Source organism: Malania oleifera, chromosome 3, assembly GCF_029873635.1.
Source record: "Malania oleifera isolate guangnan ecotype guangnan chromosome 3, ASM2987363v1, whole genome shotgun sequence".
In the NCBI taxonomy this organism is placed as follows: Eukaryota; Viridiplantae; Streptophyta; class Magnoliopsida; order Santalales; family Ximeniaceae; genus Malania; species Malania oleifera.
In genome coordinates this window covers 29220461-29243148 of record NC_080419.1, presented here as the reverse complement: position 1 = coordinate 29243148, position 22688 = coordinate 29220461, and the positions used below count along the sequence as shown (strand labels likewise).

The 22688-nt window shown below is 35.8% G+C and overlaps 1 protein-coding gene across 1 annotated transcript; it reads left to right on the top strand.

The window, feature by feature from the left end:
- Positions 1 to 8017: 8017 nt before the first annotated feature.
- On the top strand, positions 8018 to 21705 carry LOC131150766 (peptidyl-prolyl cis-trans isomerase CYP21-4). Its single transcript, XM_058101705.1, has 8 exons — positions 8018 to 8283; positions 9250 to 9453; positions 9628 to 9667; positions 9867 to 9917; positions 13146 to 13231; positions 20637 to 20774; positions 20873 to 21023; positions 21298 to 21705. The coding sequence occupies exons 2-8, from the start codon at positions 9302 to 9304 to the stop codon at positions 21382 to 21384; spliced, it is 705 nt and encodes a 234-aa protein (XP_057957688.1). The 5' UTR covers positions 8018 to 8283; positions 9250 to 9301; the 3' UTR covers positions 21385 to 21705.
- Positions 21706 to 22688: the final 983 nt, after the last annotated feature.

The following is a 22688-nucleotide window of genomic DNA, read 5'->3' as shown; positions in this document are numbered from 1 at the left end:
AACATAAACGCGTGAAATACGTCATGAATCCTAGATAGAGCCGGAGGTAATGCCAATTGGTAGGCAATTGGACCAATTCTTTCCAATATCTTAAATGGCCCAATATACCTAGGGCTTAGCTTACCCTTCTTTCCAAATCTTATCACTCCTTTCATTGGCGCCATTCTCAAGAATACATGATCCCCCACACCAAACTCTAGTTCTTGTCGACGGGTGTCAGCATAACTTTTTTGTCGACTTGGAGTTGTTTTAATTCTTCTCAAATGAGTCTAATTTTCTCAGAAGTCTACTGCACAATCTCTGGCCCCAAAATATGCCTTTCACCAATATCATCCCAGTATAACGGAGATCAGCACCTCCGAACATACAATGTTTCATATGGTGCCATCCCAATACTGGCCCGGCAGCTGTTGTTATAAGCAAATTTGACTAGTGGCAAATATTTGATCCAGCTACCACCAAAGTCTAATACACAGGCCTGCAACATGTCTTCCAATATTTGTATGGTCCTCTCTGTCTGTCCATCGGTTTGAGGATGAACTACTATATTGAATGTCAGTTAAGAACCCAAAGCTCCTTGTAAACTCTTTCAGAATTGAGATGTGAACCGTGAGTTTCGGTCAAAAACGATGGACACTAGCATGTCATGCAGTCTAACTATATCTTGTATATATAATTCTACCAATCTACTCATGGAGTAGTTAACTCTGATTGGAAGAAAATGGCTAGTCTTCGTCAGACGGTCAACGACTACCCATATGGTGTTTCGCCCATACAGGTGGCAATCCTATGACAAAATCCATGGAGATATGCTCCCACTTCAATTCTGGAATATGAAGTGGTTGCAATGGTCCGACTGGCCTTTGATGCTCAGCCTTCACTTGTTGATATATCAAACATTACTCTACGTATCGACCAATTTCTCTCTTCATATTACTCCACTAGTAGGATTTTCGTAGATCTCTGTACATTTTAGTGCTTCCTAGATGCACCATATATAGGGAACGATGCACTTTTCCTAAAATAATTCTTTTAATCTCAGCGTCATCAGGTACACATAGCCTGGTACGAAATCTCAAAGCTTCATCATCTGAGATATTAAAATCTGCTCCTAGTCCACTATGCACTTTATCCATAATCTTTACTAATTCTACATCCTTCATCTAAGTAGTCTTAATCCTTTCTAGTAAAGTTGGCTGCAGTACTAAATTAGCAATAAATGCCTGATGATTTTCTTCCACCAGCTCCACACCAAGCCTTTCTAGATCCATTCCGATCTAGTGTTGAGCTATTACTACTGATATTGAGGCACTCCTTGACTTTCGACTCAAGGCAACAACTACCATAGTAGCCTTCCCTAAGTGGTAACTGATGGTGCAGTCGTAATCTTTGATCAATTCCAGCCACCTCCTCTGTCTTATATTTAACTCCTTCTGCATGAAGAAATACTTCAAACTCTTATGGTCCGTAAAGATTTCACATTTTTCGTCGTACAAATAATTTCTCCAAAATTTTAATGCAAAAACCACCGCTGCTAACTCTAAGTCGTGCGTAGGATAATTCTTCTCATACTTCTTGAGCTGCTGAGAAGCATAAGCTACAACTTTCCCCTATTGCATCAGCACGCATTCGAGCCCTTTCTAAGACGCATCACTGGTGCTGTGATGAGTCGCTGCTTTAATTCCTGAAAACTTCGTTCACATTCATCTGTCTAATCAAACTTTATATTTTTTCTTGTCAATCATGTCAGAGGACCTGACAGTTTGGAAAATCCTTCCACAAACCAGCGATAGTACCCTGCCAATTCAATAAAACTTCTGACCTCCTGAAAATTCTTCAGTTTTTCCCAATCCACTATTGCCTCTATATTACCCAGATCTACAAAAACACCATCCTCGGATACCACGTGTTCGAGGAATACAACCTTCTCCAGCCAGAATCCACATTTTCTGAATTTAGCATATAACTTCTTTTCCTTTAGCAATTAAAGTACCAACCTTAAATGATTTTTGTGCACCTCAGGATTCTTTGAGTAAACCAAAATATCATCGATAAATACTATTAAAAATTGGTCCAAATATTCATGGAAAACCTCATTCATCAAGTCCATAAATACCGTAGGAGCGTTAGTCAATCCAAAAGGCATAACTAGGAACTCATTATGGCCTTACCTGGTTCGGAAAGCTGTCTTTGGAACATCCTCTGATTTAATTCTCACCTGATGGTACCCAGATCAATGATCAATCTTAGAGAAAACTCGTGTTCCTTGGAGTTGGTCAAACAAATCATCAATATGGGGTAGCGGGTACTTATTCTTAATCGTCACTTTATTTATCTCCCTCTAGTCAATACACATCCTCATCGACCCGTCTTTCTTTTTTTCACAAAAAGCACTGGTGCTCCCAAGGGTGACACATTGGACCCGATAAATCCTCTATCCAGCAACTCTTCTAACTATTCTTTTAATTCTTTCAACTCCGCCAGAGTCATTCTATATAGAGCCTTAGAGATCAACGTTGTCCCTGGAGGTAGATCAATAGAAAATTCGACTTCACGATCAGGAGGCAACCCTGGAAAATATTTTGGAAACACATCAGGAAAATCTCTCACTATCGAGATATCTTCCAACTTTAATTCCCTCTCTGTCACTTCCTTCACACAGGCCAAGTACCTCTAGCATCCCTTCAGAAGCAATCTCCTCGCTTGAATAGCTGATAACATTTGTAGTGAGGAGCGCACGCATATCCCAACATATCTGTACTCCTACTCCCCTAGAGGTTTGAAAACTACCTCTTTCTTGTAACAATCAATAATGGCTTAGTTGGCAGCTAACCAATTCATCCCCAAGATCACCTCAAACCCATGCATGTCAAGGACCACCAAATTAGCAGACAATTACCTCCCCTGAATACTGATTGGACAATCCCTAAGTATTCTCCTACACACCACTATGACTCATATCGGTGTAGCTACTGATAAACCGACATCCATTGGCTGAGCTTCTATTTCACATAACTTAATAAATTTTCGAGCTATAAATGAATGAGTCACCCTTGAATTAAACAAAATAACAGCTTTAATTAAAAACATATAAATAGTACCTTTCACCACATCGTCGGCCGCCTCTGCGTCTCCTAGTGTCAAGACTTAAACCCGCGCCTGCACGATATTCCTCTGCTGGCTGCCTCAGGGTGCCTGGTTATTCCCCCAAAATTTTCTAGGAACAGGAGCATTGCTCAGCTGCACACGACAATCTTGTGCCATATGACTAGGTCTACCGCATTAATAGCATATATTTCTTCCCGTTCAACACTCTCCCACGTGCCTCCTGCTACATCTAGGGCAAATAGGATAGGTTTGATCACCCTAATACCCACAGCTCCCCATTTCCTATCTCTAACCCCCGCCTTTTTTGTCTCTCCTTCATAGGCCCCGACTGGTACCTACTCGAAATTCAGGAGGCGCGTGCCTCTTCCTCTGACTCGGCATCCCAGCACCTCTCTACAGGTTGGTCTCTATCACTGTGGCTTTATCTACTAACTCTGAGAAGGTCTGGACTTGGAATGCCACCACTTGCTTATAGATATTCTGTCTCAGGCCTTTCTCAAATCTCCTCGCCTTCTTTTCCTCATATGGCACCATATGCGGGGCAAAACGGGAAAGCTCAATGAATCTAGCTACGTACTGCTGGACCATCAGGTGCCCCTAGGTCAAATTCAGAAATTCTGCCCCTTTAGCATTCCTGGTAGTAGCGGGGAAGTACCATTCAAAGAATATTTCCTTGAAGCGACTCCAGGTCAAAGCTATAGGTACTGGCCTCTATTCCTCCAATAACTTCATTGATCTCCACTAGCTTTTGGCCTCCTCTATCATCTCAAAAGTAGCAAACGACACTTTTTGCTCCTCAATGCAAAGGAGAATTGCCAATGTATCCTCAATTTCCTGGGCCCATTCTCTGCCACGAATGGGTCGACTCCTCCTGACAATGATGGGGGATTCATACAAGTTAATTGCTTAATCGTGCAACCCTATTCCCGTGAATTTCTTGCTATCTCTGCCATAACTTGCTAGACGATACTATGCAATACTGCATCAGAATCATTGCCACCCATATTGGAAGGCCTCGCATCGTTACCACCACCAATGTGTGCATTGCTACTCCCAGGGTCCATCCTAAAAATAGAATAAAATAGCTTAAGATTCCTAACTTCATAGCACAACTAATACATTTATCTAACTAAGAACCATAAGATATCCTCATACAACCAATCAACTTAACGATCCTATTCCCCAATTTAAGGTTTAGTATTACCGCTTAGAAACAAAAACCGACGATAGTTTAGCATAACTTTCTTGAAACTGTTGTTTCAGGAAAATCACAGAAACCACTACGGAGTTCCTACCTCTAGCCTGCGAGACAAGACCCTAAATTCCAATCTTATCCTCCAGTAATGACTTACTAAAATCCTAATCTACCCATTTCCTACCTTCACCATGATCCATTGCTATACTCTGGTATTGTTTTCAGCTGTACACCAAAATCTACAGAACCTGGCAATCTTGGCTCTAATACCAAACTGTCGCGACCCGACTATCCATCTATTATATATATATATATATATATATATATATATATATATATATATAAAATAAATCTATTCTGATATTAAAATGTAACAACCCTATGAATTCTGCTACAAATATGCTTCGATATTAATAATAATAACATGTACAATGTCAACATAGACCCAAAGTGGGGTATTGGGGTATACCTGTTCTTAAATACATACTATTCATGCAGCGAAAAATATAATGTACCTAAACCTCACATATAATACTAGAGTTCTACTGTCTCTATAAATATACATGCACGTCCAAAAAAATCCATAAAATATCCTAGGGTTTACACAAAACATATTCCCCAACTCAAAGCACTTACCCTGATACTATAGTACCAAGGCCTTGTCTACCTTGGAGCTCGCTTCACCCGGTTGTCTGGGTTTCCTAAAATGTTTAAATTCTTGGATGAGACACCTCTTAGTAAGATGAGATAGATTATCATCAGTGTGTGGCAACATGAGTTCTAACGTGTTATAAACACATCCTGTAAATAATTAATTGTAACATAATTAACTGTAACTGATAAATCATGTAAATCTGTACTCATACTTATATAAGACTGGTAAAATCATATTTTTCAACATAAACTTACTCTGGCATAGTAAATTTCTATATACATGTAAATCGTCTGCTATATCTGTATAATACTGAAATTTTCCCCTCGATGGATAACTAGCTGATATCATGTATTACCCTCACATGATTGGGTTGTGTAACCCATAGGCGGGACTTAGCAATGGCTGGCCTACCACGCTAAGCCAAAACTGACTCGTCTGTATGCACAATTGGCCACCCTAACCTAGTCCGAACTGCCAGAAGGGATATACTACTCTTCAATGGCCCAATCATCTACTATATACCAACACTCTATCTGAGATGTGTGATGACACTAATATGAAATAATAGCTACGGTACCGTGCTCTGAATCGAAACTAATCCATTAGGGTTCTGCTACCATAAAATACATAATATAACTGTGACATATCTTATTTTCATATTTCTGCGTAAAAACTATCATATCATAATTTCTGAATAAATTGTTATATCATAACTGATCACGACATAAAGCTGGCTGAACTGTCACGACATTGGGCCGGCTAAACTGTCACTGCACTGGGTCGGCTAAATTGTCATGGCACTAGGGCGGCTGAACTGTTATATTATACTGAACAATATCATAATTTCTGTAATGTTTATAGCATTTTCTAAAAATCATTATCAAATTGTACTTGTTCTGTGTAATCATAAAATAATCTGACTAGCTTATATATATACTATAAAATATTCATACTCATGTCATACAAGTGAGTATTACTCTATAATATTCTAATTGCCCGAGAAGAACATATGTTGCTAAAAAAATAAAATTAAATCAACTTCTAGGATTTACTCAACTCTAACACCTGGTTTCCCAAAAATACACATTAAATTATAAACACTATTTTCGTATACCTGATTATCCAGAAAAATCATACATATAATTTCTGTAATCAAATACTGCATTTTAACGGGTAAATTTAATTTAAAAATATTTGACATAATCTATCCCCTTACCTGATTACTGAGAATGTGTCTGCAAGGATCCTAAATCGATGCCTGCGGCGTTCAGAACACAAAATCTTGTAATCATATATTTTAGTTTAATCAATTAAATCTTCAAATAATTACTATCCTAACATCCCTAGACTCTCACACTCCTATTAACCAGTTAAATTCTAAAACAACAGACATAATTCAATTTTTCTCACCTTAACTTTGGAGTGGTGCATAGGATCCCTAATAGAGAGAGAGAGAGAGAGAGAGCGAGTGTTTGAGGAGAGAGAGAGAGAGAGAGAGAGAGAGAGATACGGCAAGAATAAGGGGGGCTCTCTCTATCAATTTAAAATCAATCCAAGATTGTTTATATATATTTAATATTATAATATTATAATATATTATTATATTAATATATTATATTACTTAATTAATTAATTAAAATTTTTTTTTGAATCACTACACTAAATTCGAAAATAAAATTATTATCCATGGCTAAATGAGTCATTAGCTTCTTTAGCAATTTGAAAAAATAAAATCTCTCTCAAACCCTCTTTAATACTAATACTCTTAGGTTAGATTTAGTATTTTATATTTTCTTTCATGTATATAGAATTTTCATATAAAGTAAAAGTATATATTCGGAGCTTGAGAGGATGTACCTTCATTAAAATAACCTAGCAATTTTCATAATCTTAAATCTCAATTAAAACCAAGTCAACGTTCATGTCATTTTATTAATATGTGTGATATCTAATATTTTTTAGGATTGCAAGTTTTTGTCTCATTACGAATAACCTAAATTAGACCACTCAATAAATTTAATTTTTGCAAAATTACAAAAATACTAAATTCATAAAAATCCATTATGAAGAAAAATCTAATTTATAAGAGCTCTTTTTCAAAAAGAATACACAAGTTTTATCATGTTGCAATAAATAAAAAAGATAAAAGGCTACTTAGTTTTAATTACTCCTCAAACTACAAAATTATAGAAACATTAATAATATTAGTGATTAACGATCTAAATAGGCGAGCCTAGAGGTGTAAGTGAATCAAATTTCATCGCGAGCTATTCAGACTCAGTCCGTCCCCTAACTAGACTTAACTCGGTTATATAGTTTGAATTGAGTATGAACTATTTAAGTAGAATTTGAGTTCAATAATAGTATCCGAGTCGAGTTTCGAACCTAATCAAGTTTTTGAATTTTTTATTTTTATATTATATATCATATAATATATATTTATAAAATATATTTGACATTATATTACATTGTATGTATTTATATGTGTATTTAATATTAATTTATAATTGAATCAAGTTTGAGTTTTATGTTAATCTTGTAGTCGAGTTGATGTCGAATTTAACAATTATGATATTGATCGAATTTGAGTCGAATTTCGAACTTAACATTTTTGAGCCAAGTTGAGTTAGAATATTTTATTGTGTTGACTTGACTCGATTCAAATACAACCCTAGTCGAGCCCCACTTTTTTCTTTTATAAAAATTACATTCATGAAAATTTAAATTTGCAAAAAAATTATAAGAGAACAAATGAATTTTTGGAAAATAAACAAAAATGGTGTCTCATTTTCAAAAATTTTTTAAAATATAAAGAAAGTAAAATTTTTTAGTTTTAAATTTTAATAAATATTAAAATAAAATAAAATGATTTTTTTGACTATTTAAAAACCTAAAATATATATTCTTTATTATTTTCCATGAAAGTTGCAAAATTTTCACGGTGCCGTGACGACGGCGCAAAGAACCTGTCAATGGTCCAAAGTCCGAGGCGACGCAGAAACTTAACCCAGAAAATTCAAAATTTTGAATAAGTTCGAACTCCAAACGTAAGAAATACTGCTATGTGGGATTATCATATATCATATTTCAACGGTCAGGATTGATCCCGACCGTTCGATGAACCCCCATCCAGGTGGTTTGTAAACTACGTCATGGGGAGTGATCCAGTGCGGGCTTCGCCTTTGAAGCAACGGTGCGCCCGAAGCGACACCTGAACAATATTCACCTAATATCGATTATCGAAGAACTGTCTGCTTCCGCCCGCACTATTCTTTTTACTTCTTCCCAGTTCGCAGAAACTACAGAATAGATCAATCGATTCGCGGTATGTTTGAGTTCCAGATCGATTTGTTGTCTTTGTTTTTCTGAATTATGAATTTGTTAGTTTATTTTTGAGATTTTTGTTCATCTGGTTTCCTTGCAGTAAACTGAGTTAAGGTTTAAGGCTTCTTCAGTGAATTTATGGTGCTTTCTGGCTAGAATTTTGGATTTATTTTCGTGTAATTTTTTTATTTGAAAAGCGAAAAAGGTATTTCTAACATGCTAAAGTAGCGATGGCTTAGGGTTTCTGATCTTGACGAACTCGTATATTTTGAGATTTATCTATCTCATCTGAATTTTGATTTTATTTTCCTTCCATTTTTTAAAAATTGAATGTAAGTGAAGCTCCTCAGTGCAATGATATTGTGTTTGAATTTCCATTTCTGAAACTATGAAGTCTGTGTTTAGCAGAACACCTTCGAAGCTGTGGGCCTTATATCTATTGCTGAAATTTTGGCTTGCTTTCTCTCCTTTTTTTCTTTTTTTTTTTTGGGGGCCTTTCTCTTCCCCCACTCTCCTTTTGAGTGATTTATGAGGCTGTATGGTTGCGGCTCCCCTCGACCCACCCTAGGAAAAGAGTCGTGTGTCATCTGGATAATCATCAAGTTGGCATAAATTAAATCTACACGCTACTGTTGAGCTCCATGTTACACTAATGACTGAACTGGTTTTTGATGTTTTTGAAGATCATCTATTTTTTTTTTTTTCAAAAGTATAGAAAGAGGTGAATCATGATATGTTCTGTTTTCCCATTACTCAATTCCTTTTTTGGTGGCTTTCTGAATACAAACTATTTTCTTGTAACTTATATAAAAATATATTAATTTTTTTCTTGGTAATATGAGGACTTTGAATTAGTTAAAATATTATTAGAACTGGTCTTTATATCGTTGGATTAGCATATTTGAAGTTTTGCTGGCTTTGATATGCATTTATTGCTTGAGTATTGATTATGATTTGTACCCTGCAGGTTTGGTCAACAAAAAGTGAATCTGCATAAGTTGTAGTCAACGTTTTCCTCCATGGCTAGGATAAAACCTCAGACTCTACTGCTTCAAAGCAAAAAGAAGAAGGGGCCTACTCGTATTAGTGTCAGTACTATTATTTTGTGCAACTTGGTTGTCGTGTTGATTGTATTGTCCTTGGTTACTACCTATCGACACTGGTCTCAAAGGTATGTTGCTTATCTCTTGCTCATATTGGTAATTGGTGCCTTGCTATTTTGATGATTTAGTGTTCTATAAAATTTGTTTGGAAATTGAAATTTTACTCTTTTGTCAAGAAATTAATTTTTAATAAGAAATTATTCTATTTTGTTAAAATCTGAGACATGTTTGTATGCTCACAGGTCGAGGGACCAAGCAGGGGTTAGGCTATCAGCTCTCGAGGTACTTCTTGGAAATTCACATTTTATAACTCTTCTCAAACAGCAGGAATTTGTTTTCTTCCTCATCCTTTTCATTACCCCATCAAGTAGCATGATTACACATCAAGGCATAAGTTGTATTTGGTATTTTCTACTTTAGGAACAGTTGTAAATAATAAATATATTAAATATTGTTGAGTGTGTTTCATTTTGTGAAACAGGACAATGATGTGTTTGTGGACTCAAAAAAGTATGAGCTTCCAAGTTATGCTGTAAGTTTCTTGACGCATGCATTTCAGTAGCCTATTTTTATATTTTATTGTGCCAACTGTGAAAGCGCACATTTTTAATGCTGATTGCTGCATACTGTTGCTGGCTGTCATGGTGCCTGGTGGTGTTATTGTTGTTTGAAAAGCCATCAACTTAAATACTTGATGACATTATGTGTACTATGTGGAAATGTTGTTGATTGTGCATGATGTACAACATCTTTCGTGTTCAAACACAAAAGCAACCATTTCTCATCTTTAATGTACAAATAATGAAATAATGTATGACCAGATAAATATTGGAATCTGCATGTTGCCCTTGTGTTGTTGAATGATGGTTCTTCTCATTGCTGCAAAAACTCTGTTTGACTACCTGCGTGTATATCTTTAAAATTTTTTTTGGTTTCTGGTTTTTCTTGGGTGAAGCTTTTAAACAAAGTGATGTTCAATAGTAAGAAACAGAAAAGAGAGAGAATTGAGAGAGAGAAATAGAGAGGATAGAAGAAGAAAGAAGAAGTGAGAAGAACTGAAGAAGAGAGAAACTTCCCCGGGGGGGGGGGGGGGAAGGGACAGAAAATCAGAAAGAGTATAGAGGGAGAAACGGGAGGAGGAGATGGGAAGGAGAGAGAGGGAGACGGAGAGAGATAGGGAAACAGAAATCGGTTCTGAGTTCAAATGTGATAACTGTCTAACACACAAACAAAGTACTTGTACACCCAATGTTACGACTAAAACAAATAATTACAGAGTAAATCTTAATTAAATAAATTTCTAAAATAATGAAAAATTTCCAAACTAAAATAAAAATCCTAATTTTTAAAGCTGTGGCTGCAATAGCACCTAACTTCTCCATTGATAGTCCTCCATCAAACTCCCTTGTTTGAGAAAACTCAACCTCGATTTTTACAATAGCGCATCAAGAGTAGGGAATATGTATCCACGAGCCATTAAACTCAATTCATATTGTCCAATTTCAACTTACATTCAGGTATTGCTGGAAAATGAATAATATTCTCCTCAAGATCCCTAATCCCAATAAAGTTGATAAGTGGAGAATTGTCACATGTTGGAAGATGATTCTAGGCTTAGGGTCATCACGAGATTCAACAACTTCATCCTCTAAAAAACTCTTGCTTTGAATTCAATTCCCAATTTTAACGTTGAATTTTGCTGCCTACTCCCTGGTCTCTTCTACAGCTTGAACACTTTGTTTCATTGCATTTGCTTGCTCTTCAAGGATGCATAATTTGGTCTACTATCTACACAATCAATGGAGTTTTCATTTCATAATCCATGACAACCATAAATTCAGGTACATTTGTAATTTCCTCTTTTATTTGTTCATATGTTCAGCCCATAATAACATGTTAACAATTACTTCTGTTTCATCTTGAATATGTTGTCTAAAATATGAACTTGTTCATCTCTTGATATGGAAAAAGATCTTGTCATAACAGTTGGGGAAAAGTTCCTGTATTTTATAAAGGAACTTTTCATTCTAGACCAAAAGAAGGTTTGAGTTTTACCTTGTTGCCTTCTGTAATATTGTATTCCATCCCACCATTTAGTGGCATAGCCCCCAAGACTGTAATATGCAAATCTTGTCCTTCTTGTCTCCAGTATCTCATTGCATTCAAAATAGAGATTTAGTTAAAAACGACCAATCTATGAATTCTCATTTGGAAAAATTACCTTTGAAACAAGCAATATCCTCAAGACAAAGCATAGAAGCCTACGTAAAATTTCTGAAGTTCATATCTTGCAAAATATTAAAAGTGTTCTCCAATTTCTCAACTATTGTTCTTAATATCTTGCGTAAATTCCAAAAATTTTCAGAATTAAACTTGACATTGGGTGTTGACGATGCTGAATTTTCCTTGAAAAATATCAAACACTCAAAGTTGAATTTCTTCAGACTAGTGTTTAAATTGCAGGGAGGAATACCAATTTGTCGTAGTAAAAATATCAAAATATCTCTGCTGAGTCTCAATCTGAATGCAGCATATTTAATTCATCCTCCAAAACACTGCAATTTCCATTGACAATTCAAGATCTTATAGGTCAAAATGTTGTGCCTAAAATCAATTTCTCATGATTTTGGAAGTTGCAGAGGCCAGAAGGCACAGGTAGTTTTTCACATGCGTGTTGCTGGCTCATGGTGCACATGAACTGCCGGTGAAGGATCTCCGGAAATTGTATTCTGGTTGGTGGTAGATTGAGGGGTGGTGATTTCAGTGAGGGCGGCGGGTTGAAGAGACAAGACCAGGAAGTTTTGGATTTTGAAGGGGTGTCAACTGGAAAAACTTCATGTGGCATGTGAGGCCACATGCCTTGTTGGATGGAAATGAAATTTGGGGGAAGGGGCTTTTTGGAGGTGTTTGTATTTTATGGTTATGCTGGTGAAAAAAAATCTGCTGGCAAAGTGATGTTTGAAAAGTGTGGTACGACTGTAATTTTCTGGTAAACCCTGATTTTTGCAATTTTCCTTGATTACATCGTGAAGCGTGTTGAAATTCTCTGTTTTGCAACAATGTTGCTGGCTATGGAAGTGAATTGAAGTGGCTATAATTTTCAAGAATGATGGAAATCTTTTCTTTTTCTATCAAAAAAGAATGTTGATGGTGGATCAGTTACAAATGGTACCAGAGGAAGATTGATTGGGATTTGCTCATATACGAAATTTATTTAGGATAGTAAGAGAGAGAGAGAGAGAGAGCTGAGGGAGAGACAGAGAAGAAGAAAGAAGGGAGAAGAAGAGAGGAACTGTTGCACAGAACAGAAAAAAGTGAGAAACAGAAAGACGAGAAGGATGAAGAGGAGAAAAAGGAGATAAGACTGCATGAGAGAGACAGAAACAGGAAAACAGTTCTGAATTCAATTGTTTTAACTGTCCAATACAATATCACAAACTATGTATACGCCCAACATTACAACTAAAACAAATAATTTCAAAATAACCCAAAATACTTAAAATACACAAATAATCCTAAACTAACCACGAAAATTTAAAAATTATAATAGTTACAATATAAGCCATCTAAAGTTCCCCATTGATGGTCCTTCATCACAGAGTTCCTATTTATAAAGAAGGAAATATAATTAATTTAAATTTCTTACCGTGGGGGAGGAGGGGGAGTGTTGGGTGGAATACGGAGCTATGTAGCTCCACCCCTGTTTAGTGCTTAGTCATTGCATGACCTCAGGCCTTTCTTTACTTTGTTCTTGTTGTAGATTCTAAATACATCAAAAGGTTATATAACGGTGGAGCTTTACAAGGAAGGTTCTCCGGAGATCGTGGACAAATTTCTTGACTTGTGGTGAGTATTAATATAATCTCCTGTCAGCTACATCTGTTAGTTGACATGCTTGTAAGCTTGATATGTGCAGCTATTATTTGTTGAATCTATAAAATTACATGAAAGAAAGTGCATTTGGTCCTCTCCTTTGTCTCTCCAATAATTTTATTTTTTTTTATTTTTTTAATCCAATTGATTTTTCCATGTTAAATTGTGCTCAGAAATAAATGGTTTAAGTGGGAAAAATATTAAATAATTCCCAGCAACATAAAACCACCCGTCCCACTTTTCATGTTTACTCTATTCTGGCCTTCTGGGATTTTTTTTTTATCATATTTTTCCTTCACTTGCTGATGTAGTACCAAAAGTGGGTATTTGAATGGATCATTTTGACCCAATTTGGAGACCAATTTCAAAGAATGGGGTCAAGGGATTGTTGGGTCCCAAACCCAATTGTATTTAGTTAATAGTTTATTATGTTTGTTTAGCTTGCTCAGGCTTATGTGTATTTTGGGGTTTGTTTGTAATATTTGTGTACTTTAGGGGTTTGTTTGTAATTTCACGTATCTTTAGGTTACGTTTGGTTTGTGGAATAGCTATTCCTTGGAATAAGATGGAATTTAGTGAAAAATTTTGGAATAAAGGGAATAGTTAATTCTTGTATATTCCTTACTATTTTATCCAACATGTAAGAAGAAAAGAATGTACATTCCTGCGGTGAAATTTGGGAATAGTTATTACTTGTTATAGATATATAAAAAATTTCACATTGTTATTTGCTTTATGGTAACAATTTTTTTATACATAACTAAAAACTATAACTAATTGTAATTAATCTATTATAACTAATCTGTTTCTAAGATTAGGTATTCCATGAATCAGACATAACCTTTGGGGTGTATGTGTAATTTCTTGTATAATAGGCTTTCTCTCATAAATAGTGTGTGAAAGCCATGACAGGTGGTTTTTGTTGAATTTGGATGGAAAGTAAACATGTGATTTTCCCCCTCATATCTCCTTCCTTTTCTTCTTCCTTCTCCTTCCCCTCTCTTCTCCTCTATCTCTCTCAAATTATATGTTGGCTGTAATTCCTTGATGCTGTCCTGCCTCACATGATTATCATCATCAATTGGAATTTGGAACTGCTCTCTTGGAATCATGAAACTACAACTAAGTGGGAAAAAACAAATCGAAGAATGAGGTTTGATAAAGGATTTTGGAATTGTTAAGCATCTAGTGGAAACTTCAGCAACCCAGCAGTAGCAGGATAGCTTGAAAACTGAAGGGGTTGAAAGATAAGCTCAAGGTGTGGAATAAAAGTCCCTTTGGGAATATTCAAGCAAAAAATACGACTATTCTTAATGACATTAAGGTTCTTGATGAGCAGGAGCTAAGCAAGGGCTCAGTGTTGATGAAAGGGCCAAAAGATTTTTGCTGGAGGAGTTGACTGAGGCTATTAGCCTTGAAGAGATCTTCTGGAGGCAGAAATCTAAAGCCTTATGGCTCAAGGAGGGAGATCAGAACACCAAATTTTTCCACTGAACAGTGAATGCTCACTGCAGACTGAACACCATTTTCGGCATTGATATCGAAGAGAACACCTTAATGGAGGAAGAAGAAATTAAAAGGAGCATCCTCAACTTCTACAAAGCCCTCTACTCTGAATTCGAAAGCTGGGGGCCTATAGTGGATGGCATCATTTTTAAATCTCTCAGCCCCTCCACCGCAAAGTGGCTAGAGAGACCTTTCAAGGAGGCGGAAATCCTCCATGCCATCAGGGTATGCAATTTAGTCAAATTGGGGCGTGCTCAAGTAGGACTTTATCAACACCTTCGAGGAATTATTTAGATAAGGTAGATTTGTGAGAAGCATCAATGCCACTTTTCTTACTCTGATTCCAAAGAAATATGGGGCATTCTACATAAAGGACTTCTTCCCAATCACCTTGGTGCGAAGTATTTATAAGATGTTTGCCAAAGTTCTTGCAACGAGGACCAAAAGAGCCATAGAGAAAGTCATTGGAAAACATCAACACGCCTTTGTGGCTGGAAGACAGATCGTGGATGCAATCCTCATAGCTACGAAATGGTGGATACTTATTGGAGGGAAAAGAAAAATGGGGTGGTGTGCAAGCTTGACATGGAGAAAGCCTTTGATCATGTCAACTGGAATGTTCTTTATTTTCTAAGAAAAATGGGCTTTGGGGAGCGTTGGTGTAAATGGATCACTCATTGCATCAATGCACCAAGTTTATTAGTGTTAATCAATGGGTGCCCTACTGATTTCTTTTGTTCCTCCGAAGGATTGAGACAAGGGGACCTCTTATCCCTTTCTTGAGCCTCATGTTGGAAAAAGATACTGACGAAGGGCTAATCAATGGCCTAAGAGTTGGCAGGAATGGAAGGTCCCTGATGGTCACGCATCTCTTGTTCCCAAATGACACCATTTTTTTGCGAGGATGACCCCCTCCACATTCTGAATTTGAGATGTATCGTGTCAGCGTTTGAGGCAGCATTGGATTTGAAAGTCAACCTTGAAAAAAGTAAAATCATTTCGACTGGCGGAACTATAGACGTGTCTCTCCTTGCTGGCCTTTTGGGCTGCAAGATGGGAACTTTCCTTATTGATTGCCTTGGGCTACCTCTTGGCACCAAATTCAAAGATAAAGGAGTGTGGGATCCCATCATCATAAAATTTGAAAAGAGGTTGGTAGGATGGAAAAGGAATTTTTTGTTAGAAGGTGGTAGACTCACTCACTTTAAAAGTACCTTGACAATGTTTGTTTCATGTCTCTCCTACCCTTTCCATCTTGTATTACCAAGAGACTTGAAGAAATTCAAAGGAGGTTTCTTTGGGGGAGCTTGGGGGCAGAATTCAAGTTCCACCTTGTCAAATGGGGCATGGTGAAGCAACCCATCCATTCCGGAAGAGAAGAGAAAGGCCGCCTTGTCTCTCATTCCTCTCGCAATTTTCTGGTGCATTTGGAAAGAAGGGTAGCGTTTAATAACTCAACCTCAGCACTTCATATCAGCAAAAAGCAGTGGTAAATTCCTAGAATACAAGGGGGGAAATCACATGTTTGCTTTCAATCAAATTCAACAATAACCACCTCTTACATGACTTTTGCACACTATTTATAAGGAAGATTATAATATAGGAAATGACACATATACCCCTAAAGATGCATGAAATTACGAAATCCTACAATACCCAAATATTACAAAAAAGCCCCCAAAATTCATAACCCTACTACAAGCAAAGTAAACACACATAATGAACTACTAATTAACTAAGTACTTTGGGTTTGGGTCCCAACAATCCATTGACCCTATTTCCTGAAATTGGCCTTCCAAATTGGATAAAAAATGATCCATCCAAATACCTTCTTCCTGTCCTATGATTTTTTACATGAAAAAGTTGTGACTCTACTTTTGATTGAGGGTCAATTTTAGCTATGCAAAAATGTGATCGTTGTACCTCTCTTAAGTGGCCTTTGACCTTTGTCTCTTGGAAATCCCAATGCATGATATGCCTGTCAGAGATGGTAACGGGATTCTTAAAATCCCTTCCATCAAATCACGGCAAAGTCTTGGATTTGGGACATCCTTTTGCGACTTCATCATGGGATCATAACACCCTTGTTGCATCTTTTCCCAACCCTATAAAAGATCCTCTCGTGATTTCAACATAGAATTTTCAAAAAACCAGAATTACAACAATGCCTAAAATGGTTTTGACACAGAATAGGGACAGTTTGCTGTGCGCATGTGATGAACAAGAAGGCTACCATTTGATTCTTGTTTTCTATTGTAGCGTGTATTTCTGCTTTTCAATACATTTAACATTAGAGCCTGGCATTTTTTTCTTTTTGGTGAAAAGCTAAAGGTATGTTTAGTTACAAAAAAGGAAAAAAACAATTTCATTTTCTCTTCTCTTCTCTAGTTTTAATCTCTTTCCAGTTTTCATTTTCAGTGGAAAAACTAGAAGATGTGTTCATTTGTTAAATAGAAATATAACTTTCAAGTCAAAAAATTTGAAATGTGTTCGAATCATGATTGTTTTCTACTTACTAACAATCTGAAAATTTATAAAAAAAATATTAAAACGTTGATTTAATCTATATTTTTTTACTGCCATTTAATCAGCTAGCAAGACAGGAGGTTTTTATTTTATTTTATTTTATTTTTTACCATGTATGAAATTGATTCTACTTGTACGCATAAAATATTTTGGCACAATATAGTCTCATAAAGATCAAAATGTATCATTTTCCCACACCTTATAACAAAAGTCTACAGTCTCATAAAAGTAATCATAACTGTGCAATATATAGTAAAATAACCAAATCCAAACTTCCTATTGTATCATTTAAACAGTTTATCCTAAACATTCTCAATAATAACACCAAGAACTAATAGTTAACTTGTCATAATACAGCACTTATATTTTCCTTTCCTTCAGCACACAAGTCCATCTATCAAAATAGAAGAACAAATTAATTAAATGTTGAGTTAATTAGTATATTATGTTTAAGTTAAATAAACTTATAAAAATGAATTTGTACATAACTATTTGCTTTCCTAACACAGATTACCTACCCTTAATAGGAGCTATGCCCTTCAATGATTATTATAAGGCTTCCCCAATTTATTTGCAAAGGCTTCCCTAGCCATACACAAGTCCATCTACCAAAATAGTAGAACAAATTAATTAAATGTTTTGAGTTAATTAGTATATTATGTTAAGTTAAATAAACTTGTAAAAATGATCTTGTTGATACCTATATACTTAACACAAATTACGTATCCTTAGTAGGAGTTATGCCCTTTGATGACTATTATAAGGCTCCCACAATTGATTTGCAATTACTTCCCTAGCCATACCCATCTCTGCCTCAAAGGTCACACCAAGGCAATCTCATCATGAAATTCCAATCTTTTTACACTGCATGCCATGCACAAATTGTCATTATCTTACATTTTAATGAAGTCGTGCAAAGTATTACAAGCTATATATATCATTTTTTTTTTTTTTTGCGTATTAAAGGTTAATTTGGTATTGATTTGAGAAACAGTGAATTTGGCTTTTAACACACGTAGTGCTCTTTCTATTACATTGCACAATGCACAATGATGAATGCCAATGCTTTATACTTCTCTGTTTTAGCACAGGAGGAAGATGACCACATTTGCAAACGGAAAACAATTTTTCAAAATTTGGTTCTTTCTTGACCTCAATACAACCTGTAATGTATTTATTTGTAGTATGCTTCCCAACCAGCAATAGCATCACAAGAAGACTTTTCACCATTATCTTTAGAAAACTCAACACCACAAGAAGATTTTTACCCTCACTTACATGAACACCTCTATTATAAATTCTTCCTCATTTTGGACACAACTTGGCTGAGTTAAAGGGGTAACTCAGGTGGAAGCATAGTGATGATGTCTTCTAGTAATAGACTTATAAAAGACTTGGTCAAGCCATTTCCTCTTAAATGCCTTGAATTTTTTTTATTCTTCAGCAATTTTTAACATTGTGTGTGCTATAAAAAAAAAACATCGTGTTAATTGATTGGAAGAGTCAAATGACTGTTTGATCTTAAAAGCAAAAAAAATCTAAATTAAATTAATGATGTTGTTATCTTATAAAAATTTGTCACACTTTTCTGCAGCAAATTAGAGTGTTTGAATTCGAATCATAGGTAACATTATGAGCTCCAACAATTCAAAAAATTGAATGTTTGTGTACAAAGTTGATTGTACTTACCCTTCAACCTATCTACACACCATCTGTCTCTAGTTGCAAAGAAAGAATCTTCATCCATTTTTTGCTCATTAGATGGCATAAACTAGGGGCTTTGTTTGGGTCTTCTTTAACTCTTTCCTACAAGATTTCTAAAGGCTTTCTGGCATTCTCACTCTTTTCAGCCCAATAAATTGCATCGTCACAATCTCCAGAGTTCTCTCCCCACTCTAAATACCAATAAAAAACATTTTTACCATAACCAATACATTGTATAAAATTATAAAGTGAAATATTATGACATTATACAGTTAACATATTAAACTGTCACATTCCTGAAATTATTCTATGAGATTGAAAAGGCAATGCCAATAAAAAATAGTACAAAAGCAATGCATTTTTTTGGCAGAGAGTTGAACGATACAATATGGACGAGATACCAACGTTTTTTGGGCTGGAACAAAATTGCTGCTGAGAAAAAAAGAAAGAAAGAAAATGAAAACACAGGAAAGCATTTGAGAAAGCTACTCTCATTTGAAACAAGATCCAAAAAAAAGAGCAAAACAGTAGCAAAATAGTACCAAGCACCCAAAAAAACAGCAACGAAGAAACACGACAGCAGCAAATTTATTCGCAGAAAAAACAAAACAGGACCAAACAAAGGCACCAAAATAACAGAAATCAGCACCTAAATAGTACCAAAAAGCAACAGGATAGAAACCAAGTGTTTATATATATAGAGAGAGCAATAAAAAAAAAGACATGAGAAACACATGAAAGTACTGGAATAAAAGAAGGTACCCCTGTGCCAGAAATCAGCTCCTAAAAAAAGACAGCACATGATAACAGCATGAAAAAAAAAAACCCAGAAACTCAATTAAATAAGGAAAAAAAAAAAAAAATAAGAGTAGAAATCTCAAAGAATTCAGCACTGAAACTGTAGATTCTTACTATAACAGCCCCAAAAAACCAGAAACTCAACAGAAAATAAAATTAGTCAAAAATTTAAAAAATATAGCTCAAAAACAGTTTCCGTTTTTGCATCTCTAAGTGCTTATTCATGATCTTTGTGTTTTGTGCTGCTCTGGCTCTAATGACTTATTACATTTTGAGATTTGATTTTAGTTCTAGAGTTCTGCATTCTAGCTGCTATCTGTTACACTTTAATAACATTTATTCTCAAGAGTATAAACTTACGCAAATACAAGCTTAGTAAAAAATTCTGTCTCACTTGTTAAACCATGTGCATGAGAGAGAGAGAGAGAGAGAGAGAGAGAGAGAGAGAGAGAGAGAGATGGAAAAATAATTTTCCATGAAGAAATTTTCTAGAAAACAGGCTTGTCTTCAACAACTGAACAGGTAGTAATATTCTTGTAATTGAAAATAAAATCTTCCGAGTGTTAAGTTTTAGAAGATGCAATTTCTAGAAAGATAAAAGGATGTTTAATGCATATGATGGAATAGAAAGTGTTTTAACAAGAACTGTGGATGCATAAGAGTGGCTTGCCTTTGGAGGTAGATTAAAGAAATAGATATGTCTGATGGAGACCTAGTACTTGCACTTTTCTCGTTCTCAATATTGGACGACCTTATGACTTGCTATTGTTTGCTTGCTCTCTATTTGTTGATGTAGTATTGTGTTGTGCTATAAAGGAACCTGAAAAGGTTACTGGTTTTGCAGTCAAAAGGGGCACTTCAAAGGAATGCTTTTTCAAAATGTAATAAAGCATTATGTCATTCAAGCCGGAGATGTGCATGGACTTGGAGCTGCTGAAGATTGGACATCAAAATGGAAACCCAACGGTCACTTGGCTATAAGGTCTTGGTTGGATCTATTTCATACCAGTTAATAGCATTTGTCATTTGTCGATTTTGTTCTATATATTGACAACTAAATTCTTGCGTGTGAACATATAGTCCAAAACATGAGGCATTTATGCTTGGAACTTCGAGGACCAAACAACATAATGGAGGGTTTGAGCTGTTTATCACAACCGCACCAATACCAGATTTGAATGAGAAGCTTTTTGTGTTTGGACGGGTGATCAGGGGGCAGGACGTCGTGCAGGTTAGAAAAATTGGGTTTTGTTGCAACTTAGATTATATTTCTTAGCTTTCACTTATTAGAAGCCTTTTGCCCATGTTCTAAGCTTCTAGTTAAACTCCAGTTATTTCATTAATTGAAAATGGTCACTGGAAGTTCAGGACTTTTATGTGGTTTATAATTATGGTGGTTGACCTTTTGAAATAGGGTGACGCCACCACCTTGCACATGCATTTACCTGCAAAGAAACTTTGTTTGCTATTTAATTGTTACTATTTTTCCATTTCATGCAATTTAGGAAATTGAAGAGGTGGATACGAATGAGCACTACCGACCTAAATCTCCAATAGTGATTTTCAATGTTGCACTAAAACGTGAAATTTGAAGGCTACTCTGCTGGTGTACAAATTAATCTCCATGATTGCCGCGGTGCCCCCATCAGAAACCTCAGCCTGGGACATTTGTGAACATGCTTGCCAAAGTTATGTTTTCCAAAATTTTGTCATGTGGGTTGGGTGGGGGAAGGAATTGAAACACGAGCTTGAATTGTTTGTAGAAAATGGAGGTTTTGTATCTGGTTTTGCAAGACACAGCATCTGCTTCATTTCATAGGGCTTATCTGCCTGCTGAAATGTATGCTCATCATTTTGTTTACATTTGAGCTGATTTTAGTTCCTCTTGATTTATTTAGCCTTACTTTTTTTTTCTTCCCCGGGTTATTCATAATATGTTTACGCATCATTTGCTTGATTTTGTATGTGCATCTGTTGAAATGTATGATTATCATTTTAGAATTTTATTTTCATTTAAGTTTCATTCTTCTTAATCCGTTACCCTTTTTTTTTATATTAAATATTGGGACTATGCTTATCCATTTGACAGTGATGAAAATGTTGATAATGACCTCGGATGAAACCTCGGATGAAACAGAAATTTTTTATGGAAGCGCTTGATGCACGTAGCAAATTCATGTGGTTTAGGATCTCTCTGATGGTTCTATAACTGGTCAAATGAATTGCGCAGCTCTAGTACTCTGGGACGAGCTCTGGCTCTCTGGGAGCATTTCCTTTCATGAAGGAGATTACCCCATTGGCTCTGAAGCCCTAACCTCAAAAGTTGAATTTTCCAAGATGGTATGATAACGAAAAGATTCAGATAGATCTGGATGAAGGACAGTGACTTTTTTTTTTTTTGGATTACACGGGTATCCACGTGTCCGTTTTACGGTCTATGTGATTAATCCCTCGCCCCTTGAAGTTGATCCCACAATTTCAAAAGGAGGGTAAATTTAGGAGTTCAGGAATGGAAATGAATTCGGGAGAATTTGAACACCTGACCTCATGAAAGACACTCTTGCAGTCTGCACTATCACCTGAACCACACACTGGGGGTAACAGTGACTCTCTTTAGGTTTAGAGAAATGGCACATGCTTTTTGGGGGGTTTTAAAAATTTTATGGACCTCTTAAGGGGTATAACTTTCCTGAAAAATGACATCAGGGGAAGTCCATGAGAATCTTAAAGTCTCAGGAAAAGTTCATGGGTTTTTTCTTTTTTTAAATGTTAGTTTGTGTCTTTTTTGTCAAATCTTTACTACATATTTGAGAGAGGCCTTGAATTTGAATTTGTGTAAGATCTATGCTCCCTAACGCTGAGGTCTTTTGGTACCGATCCCATTTAATGGGACTTA

Bases quoted from the DNA above. Each gene is read 5' to 3' on its own strand.
- LOC131150766 (XM_058101705.1), top strand. From the start codon at position 9,302: ATGGCTAGGATAAAACCTCAGACTCTACTGCTTCAAAGCAAAAAGAAG. The intron at 9,454-9,627 runs GTATGTTGCTTA...GTATGCTCACAG, and splicing joins TATCGACACTGGTCTCAAAG to GTCGAGGGACCAAGCAGGGG. The intron at 21,024-21,297 runs GTTAGAAAAATT...CATGCAATTTAG, and splicing joins GGGGGCAGGACGTCGTGCAG to GAAATTGAAGAGGTGGATAC.